Below are 8,153 nucleotides of genomic sequence, written 5' to 3' on the forward strand. Positions count from 1 at the left end.
GCATCCCAGGCCCACAGATCCCCTCCAGCCCCACAGATCCACATCCCAGCCCCACAGATCCCCCCTTCCCCAGCTCGCCCCACTCACCCCCACTCTGGTTGTACCGGATCTGCAGCCTCTTCAGGTCGTCAGGGTCCTGGTACCGGTCCCTCTCGCTGAAATGGGTCTCTGTATCCCAATATCCCGGCTCAGCTCCGGCCGCCATCCACAGAGTCTGCGGCTCCAGCCGGCCCCGCTCGCTGTTGTAGCATGCGAAGGGGATCCCGTCCACAGATGCCACGGCCATGTACTGGGGGAGCCCTGGGCCAGGCTCCGACACCGCCACGCGCACGTAACGCAGGGAGTGGAGAACTGGGGGGACACCGACATTTGGGGGGTCTGGGGGTCCCACGGTGAGAGACTGAGGGGCCAGGGGGGATCATGGGTAAAGGAAAGATGGAACTGGGAGAGCTGGAAGAGCCAGAAAGGGGCTTGGGGGTCCCAGGGTAAAGGAAAGAGGGATGCAGAGACAAGGAGAGGTGGGATAGGGGTTGCAGGGGGTCCCTGTGCCCAGGAAATGGGGGTCCAAGGGGGTGCAGAAGGGTCCCCATGCCCAGGAATGGAGGTCTGGGGGGTCCCAGGGTCAAGGAAAGGGGGTGAGGGCACTGGGAGAGGCAGGATGGAGGTTCAGGGGGGGTCCTGTGCCCAGGAAAGGGGGGCACAGTGGTCCCCAATGTTGAGGAAAGTGGGGTCTGAGAGCCGGGAAAGGCAGGAATGGGGGTCCAGGAGGTCCCAGTATCAAGGAAAGGGGGGATCATGGGATGGAGAGACCCAGGATGGCCAGGAATGGGGGCCCGGGGGTCCTCGGTGTAGAAGAAATGGGGGTTTGGGGGCTGGGGAAGGCAGGAATGGGAGTCAGGGGGGCTTAGGGTCAAGCAAAAGGTGTCTAGGAGAGGTGGGATGGCTGGGAAAAGGGGTGCAGAGCGATATTGGTGCAGGATAGGGGGGCCCAGGGGGGTGCTGGTGCTGGGGAAGAGGGATTTCAAGGGGTCTCAGAGTTAAGGAAAGGGGGGGAAAGGGTCTCGGAGAGGGGGGATGGGTGGTCCAGGGGGTCCCTCTGCCAAGGAAAGGGAGGTCCTGCTGCTCCCAGTTTCGAGGAAAGGGGGGTCACGGGGTGGGGAGACCCAGCATGGCCAGGAATGGGGGTCCTGGAGGTCCGTGGTGCTGCGGAAAAGAAGGGCTGGGGGCTGGGAAAGGAGGGAACAGGGATCTAGGGGGTCTCAAGGTCAAGAAAAAGTGCCGGATAAAGGGGTGCAGGGGGTCCCTGCGCACAGGAACGGGGGTTTCAGGTGGTCCCGATGCTGGATAAGGGGATTCAAGGGGGACCCAGTGCCCAGGAATGGGGGTTCAGGGGCGTCCCGGTGCCAAGAATGGGGGTTCAGAAGGGCTCCCGTGCCCGGAAGTGGCGGTCCAGGAGTTCCCGGTTCCGAGGGCCCCACTTACCCTCCGCCGCCCCCGCCGGGGTCCTCAGGAGCCCCAGGACCCCCAGGAGCGTCCCCAGCCCCAGCCCCAGCGCCATGGCGCTGCTCCGCTGGCCCCGCCCACAGCCCGGGCCCCGCCCACAGAGCCGCCTCCGGCCCCGCGATTGGCGCCGCTATTTCCTGACCGCCAATGGCAGCACGATCTGCTCGTGACGTCTCCGGTCGCCAAGCAGATCCTGGGCGCGCAGTTTGGGAGACGGAAGTGACCGAGGGATCGCGGGGGGGGCGGGGATGGGGGAATTCCTGGGAATTCAGCTGGATCCCCTTTGGGACCCCTCCGGGCACCCCCGAATCCCCCTCGGCCCCCCTGCGACCCTCCTCGGCCACGTATTGCGGGACCCGCGGGCCGGGCTGAGCTGAACTCCCGGGCCCTGCGCTTAAACTTGGCCTCCTTAAACCCGCTGGTTTGGGGCCAAAGCGGGGGAAGCGCCGGGATCTGCGGATCCCGCGGGGGCGGGGGGCGATCTCCCTGTGCCAGTGCCCTCCCCGGGCAGCCCCCACTGCTCCCCGCAGACCCTCCTCATCCCTCCTGGATGCTGCGTTCCAGAGCTTCCCAGGGACAGCTCCGGCGTGTCCCGCCCGAACTCCTCCCAGAGCAGCTCCTGGGCCGTTCCTTGGGAGACACCGAGGGGGAAAAGCTCCAGTTTTGGCTGCGTGTGCCGGTCCCCACTCCCGGCGGAGCAGACTGGGCGCTGGGACTCCGGCCCCTGATCCCGAATCTCCTTCTCTGTCTTTCTCGTCTCCCTTTCCTCGGGGTGATCATAAATTCCAGAGGGGCTGGAGAACCCCTTTTCCAGTCGTGGGTTTCCCAGGGAAGTGGGTGCAGGGGTATCCCAGTGTCCAGGAATGGGGGTTCAGAGGGGTGCCAGGGTCAAGGAACGGGGGGGGGATGGGGGCTGGGAGAGGTGGGATGGCCGGGAAAGGGGTTGCAGGAGGTCTAAGAGCCGGATAAGGGGGTGCAGGGGGGTCCTGGAGCTGGGGAAAGAGATGTAGGGACGTCTCAGTGCCCAGGAATGGGGATTCAGGGGGGTCCCAGGGTCCAGGAAATGGGGAGCTCCCAAAAGCCCTCCCTGGGAGGAGCAGGAGCTGGGTCAGGAGGTCTGTGGGGAGAGCAAAGAGGGTGACACCGGGATGGGGGGGGCGGTGTCCGGCGGCAGCTCTGGGTCGGGGCGGGGCAGGATCCGGGAAACAGCGGCGGCTGCCGGGAAGGGACCGGGATGGGTTGGGACGGGACGGGATGGACTGGGGTGGACTGGGATACCGGGATACGCTGGGACCAGGAGCAGGACCCAGCAGGACCAGAACTGAGGCAACAGGGATCATACTGAGAGCAACTGGGAACACATTGAGGGCTACTGGGAGCATGCTGGAGGCAACTGGAATATACTGGGAGTGACTGGGATCATAATGGTGGAACCTGGAACCTCACTGGGGTAACTGAGAGTGACTGGGAATGACTACGAGTGTGCTGAGGACTGTAAGTTGGATCTACTGGGAGTGTCTGTAACCATAGTGGGGGTGACTGGGACCACTGTGGGAGCAACTGGGACCATGCTGGGGGGAACTGGCACCATGCTGGGGGGAACTGGCACCATGCTGGGGGGAACTGGCACCATGCTGGGGGGAACTGGGACCATGCTGGGGGGAAGTGGGAGCAACTGTGAGTGACTGGATCTACAATGGGGTAACTGGGATTGACTGGGACCATGCTGGGGGAAGACTGGGATCATACTTGGATTGACTGGATCTACGCTAGGGGCAACTGGGAGCAACTGGGACCATGCTGGGGGTAACTGGGATCAGACCAGGATCATACTGGGAGTGAATGCATCAATGCAAGGGGCGACTGGGAGCAGCTGGGACCATGCTGGGGACAACTGGGATCATATTGGGAGCAACCGGGACTAGACTGAGGGTGACTGGGCTCATACTGGGATAATACTGGCAGTGCCTAGGAACATGCCGCGAGTAGTTGGGATCATGCTGGGGCAACTGGGATACACTGGGAGCAAGTGGAATTATGCCAGAGGTGACTGGGAGCAACTAGGACCACCCTGGGGATGATGGAGAGTGGCTGTGAGCAACTGGGATCATGCTGAAAGCTACTGGGAGCAACTGGGAGTGACTGGGATCATGGTGGGAGTGACTAGGAGCATGCTGGGGATGCCTGGGATATACTGGGAGATAGTGGGAGTGACAGGGTTCATACTGGAAGTGACTGGGACCATATAGGGAGTGTTTGGGATCATACTGGAATCATTCTGGGAGGGACTGGAAGCAACTGAAACCATTCTGGGGGTGACTGGATGTGACTGGGAGTAACTGAGTGTAAAGGGGGTACTTTTGACTTTGATGATCAATGGAGCATAGAGGTGTGATAAAGAAGTTATATTGGGATGTGAAACCAGCCAGAGTATTGTAAAATGTAATTTTATGACACAAGTTAACTGAAAGGTCCATTGTGTCTTCAGCAAGTCAACTTGATGTCCCCTATTATCAGAGCTGAGTTCCTCCTTGGCTTGGCCCCATACTGCAAGATGGACACAAATACCCTTGAAACACAATGGGAGAGGTCGTCCATAGGGGTGAGAAAGATGATGATGAGAGGAAGATTGTGTGGGCAGGGGTTGCTCGCCCCTTGCCCTACAGCAGGGCATGCGCAGACTGTTGCTCTCAGGTGATGAACAGGCGGGGTTTGGCTGCCACTCAGGCATCACCTTATACTGTGTCCTGGCCCTACGTGGTGTAATGTAGAGCTGCTAAAATGGGGTGTCAGGACTGCTGGGGTGAGCGATGCTCATCCTTCACTTGAGATTGTTGCTCCATGGGGACGCCCGCTGAGCATGGGCACCGACCAGCTGCTGCAGATCCTGGCAGCCCTGGCCTGTCTGTGTGGGTAAGCACAGTTTATTGATAGGAAGCAACCGAGAGAACAAACTTTTTAATATCCCTTTAGTGTCCCTTTAGTTCCCCTTTTACTACTGAATATATTTCATAAATAAGTTGTTCATAGTATTTTCCCTTTAATTTCCCCTTTTTACTAACCAATATCGTGTTAATAGTTATCCATAATATTGTGTTAAGATCCCTTTTTGATATGCCTTTAAACTCCCTTTTTACTAGTTAATATCGTGTTATAAATGCTGTTCGTAGTATTTGTTTTTTAAGGCCACACAATAAGGTAGTTATATTGTATCTTTTTTAGCTTTTGATTCTTTTTGCTAAGTTTATTATTATTATTGCTATTTTCACTGTAATAAAGGTATTTTGTGTGTTTGAATGTTTGTGGCCTTGTCTTTATTCCAGACATGTATCCAAACAACTGTTACATACGTCACGAAAAATATATTTTTTTAAATGAAATGGAATGATTTACACAGAGCCTTGGGATGCAAGAAGGTCAGGACATAAAGGATTTGGACACAAAGATAAGGGGGCAAAAGAAATTAGTAGCATTTAGTTATTGAACAATTGAACAGTTATCAAGTAATTCAATAGCATTTGCTACAATTTTAACAGTGACTGAATTATAGATTCACAAGAACAACATTCCCACCACAGTCAATTCACACCCACACCCAGGCAGAGATGTGTGGACACATCAATAGCTGGGTGTGGAAAGGTCTCTCTCCAAAATTCTCCTTGTTGTCAGGAAACACTCCCACAAATCTCTTTGTGTTTCTTTAAGAGCTGGGTTTAGGCAACAACGGCACCTCATGGCCCCTCATGGCCCCTCATGGCCTGTCATGGCCCCTTACAGCCTCTCACAGCCCCTCACAGGCTCTCACGGCCCCTCGTGGCCTCTCATGGCCCCTTGTGGCCTCTCATGGCCCCTTGTGGCCCCTCATGGCCCCTCACGGCCTCTCACAGCCCCTCACAGGCCCTCACAGCCTCTCACATCCCCTCATGGCCTCTCACAGCCCCTCACAGCCCCTCATGGCCTCTCATGGCATCTCACAGCCCCTCGTGGCTCCTCACAACCCCTCATGGCCCCTTGTGGCCCTTCATGGCCCCTTGTGGCCCTTCATGGCCCCTTGTGGCCCCTCACAGCCCCTTGTGGCCCCTCATGGCCCTTCACAAACCCTCATGGCCTCTTGTGGCCCCTCATGGCCCTTCACAGCCCCTCATGGCCCCTCACAGCCTCTCATATCCCCTCATGGCCTCTCACAGCCCCTCACAGCCCCTCATGGCCCCTCGTGGCCCCTCACAGCCCCTCATGGCCCTTTGTGGCCCCTCATAGCCCCTTACAGCCCCTCACAGCACCAGGTGTGGGGATTCTCCCAAAGGAGAAGGGATCAGACCCTGCTTGTCCTCCTTTTAGTTGGGTCATTTTATATCAATGAGTAAAGAAAGGTTGAAATTAAACATTTTGCATCATTTCCCTCTGCTTTAATTTGGGGGGGCCGAAGCTCTCTGCTGACGGTGGCCCGAGTGTGACCATCAGTGCAGCCCCCCAGCCCCCTTTGTTTCCCCCCTTCATTCCTGGTTCCAAAGCCCCTGGCTCTGGAGGAGGCAGAGCTGCAGCGCCGTGGGCTCCGTCCCCGGCCCAGCCGGGGCTCTCGGGCAGGAGCAGCAGCAGCGCAGCCCCTTCCCACCTGCTCTTGCCTTGGCTTTGCCTGGGAAGCCAGAAGCCTCTGGAAATCAGCACAGCCACTGAAATGAGAGCCAGGCCTAAAAAAGTTAATTGAGGTATCTTGGCCTGCTAAGAAACCCCAATACCTGTTTTGCTTGAACATTTTAGGAGCACAGGTTGATCTCATGTTCTCTTCTACTCACTGGACCAAAGGACTTATTATAGAAAGAATAGGAGTAGTACACATATGGTAATAAATAAGGTAAATTAGACATTTGAATAAGATATAGAAGGCCCAAAGCCAGGGTTTTGCAAGCTTGAAGAATTCAGGTCACCTGACAAAGAAAATTGAAGAAGTCAAATCAAAGAAGACATCCATGGCGACCACCAGAGGGATGAAGGCTTGAGGAGAAGACCCCCAGAGTAGAAGACTGTGCATGCCTGGAAAGATTCCACCCAGAGACCAGCCTACTTGTTAACATGTATGTTAAATGATTTAGCCATGTGTCTAAAGTGTATAAAATGGTTTCCTTTTGCACATTCAGGTCGAGCAAGCTTGTCCAGTGTGAGCTGGCTTGCTCGCAACATTGAATAAACAAATACTTTGCAGCTTAAAGATACAAAAGTCTCTGAGCAGTTAATCATATCAAGGCTTTTCAGCAGCAAAGAGGGTTGGCAGAGTTCCAGACTACTCAGGCTCAGCAGGCAAGGGGATAGGGCAAGTCCTCCTACAGTCATTCTCAGGCATTGGAAGGACAAGGCAGGAATTGCAGAACCCCTGTGGGAGGGAAAAGAAGAGGATCTTGTGTGCCCAGACTTTATCAAGGCCCTTGACATGGTCTCCTGTGGTCTCTTAGAGCCAGAGTGGTGAGAGCTGGACTGAAGAAGTGGAAGATGTGGTGGGTGGGAAGTTGGCTGAATGAAGAGTGTCAAATAAAATCCATGGTACAAAGTCCTCTTGGTAGCAACTTCCTGATGAGATTCCTCAGTGACCAGCCCTTGAACACCACTATAGAACATCTTTATTATCTCTCTGTACGTTGGGACAAAATGTGTTTTCAAGTCCTTTGTGGATGATGCCAAATTTCAGGGAGCCCTTGAGCAACCTGTCCTGGTTTAAAGACACATATTGGGGCAGGAACTCCAATAAAATGAATTCACTCTCCTTTTATTCCCCACCAATACAGGGAGACAAAATACAAGGAGATATAAGTGAAAAAAATAACAGTTCACTGATAAGAAATATAGCAGCAAAACCAGCAATACCAACAAAACAGTTCAAAGCTACAACAGAGAGAGAAATTGCCTCCTCTCTCCCCCCCGACCCAACTCCCTTTTGTAAACAGATAAAAACAGGGATCAACATGTGTCTCCCTTCCCCCTTTTCTCCCTAAATGAACAAAGAACAAAAATTAAACCAGCAGAAAGAGGGGGCAAAGCAAAATCTGGGAAACTCTCTGGTCTGAGAGCAGTTGTGCTGCCCAAGAACACGCTGACTCCAGAGGTGTCCAAGCGGGGCAGAGCCAACGACTCCGGTCCGTGCGGCGGCGGGGGGGAGGCAGCGGCTCTGCTTGATTCCATGGAGTTCTGGGGAGGCACAGTGGGTTCCATGAGACTCTTCAGTGTCACAGTGGCCCCTTGGTTCCACAGGGTTCTGAGATGTCTCAGAGTTCCTTTTGTTCCAAAGAGTCATGGAATGGGCCCTTGTCACAATGGGCCCTTAGTTCCATGAGATTCCACAGTGTCCCTGCATTCCTTTGGTTCCATGAGGCCCTGCAGTGTCATGGTGCCACTTGATTCCGTGACATTACAAAGAATCAGAATGGCCCCTTGATTTAAGGTCAACTGCACATGGGGCTGCATTAGGGGGAGTGTGGGCACCCAGACAAGGGAGTTGTCACCCCCCTGGACTCAGCCCTGGGGTCACCACATCTGGACTGGTCTGTCTGTTTTTGAGGTTCCCCATTCTGGAGGCATCAGGAAGAACTGGAGAGGGTCTAGAGGAGATCTGACAGGATGGAGTTTTTCTTGGTGCTGGAAAGAAAAAGAAACCAGTAAAC

At 55.1% G+C, this 8,153-nt stretch overlaps 1 protein-coding gene across 4 annotated transcripts in view; it reads right to left on the minus strand.

The window, feature by feature from the left end:
* LOC113977191 (class I histocompatibility antigen, F10 alpha chain-like) overlaps positions 1-1,584 on the minus strand; it is a 4,102-nt gene extending 2,518 nt beyond the window's left edge. For all 4 annotated transcript variants that reach the window (XM_027703090.1, XM_027703089.1, XM_027703091.1 and 1 more), the window contains exons 1-2: positions 1,483-1,584; positions 88-351 (exon numbers count right to left, since the gene is read on the minus strand). In XM_027703090.1, the coding sequence (XP_027558891.1) occupies positions 88-351; positions 1,483-1,558 (340 nt within the window). In that variant the 5' untranslated portion in view covers positions 1,559-1,584. The remainder of the gene's footprint in view (positions 1-87; positions 352-1,482) is intronic.
* Positions 1,585-8,153: the final 6,569 nt, after the last annotated feature.

Source organism: Neopelma chrysocephalum, unplaced genomic scaffold (genome assembly GCF_003984885.1).
Source record: "Neopelma chrysocephalum unplaced genomic scaffold, ASM398488v2 Primary Assembly neopelma1_203, whole genome shotgun sequence".
In the NCBI taxonomy this organism is placed as follows: Eukaryota; Metazoa; Chordata; class Aves; order Passeriformes; family Pipridae; genus Neopelma; species Neopelma chrysocephalum.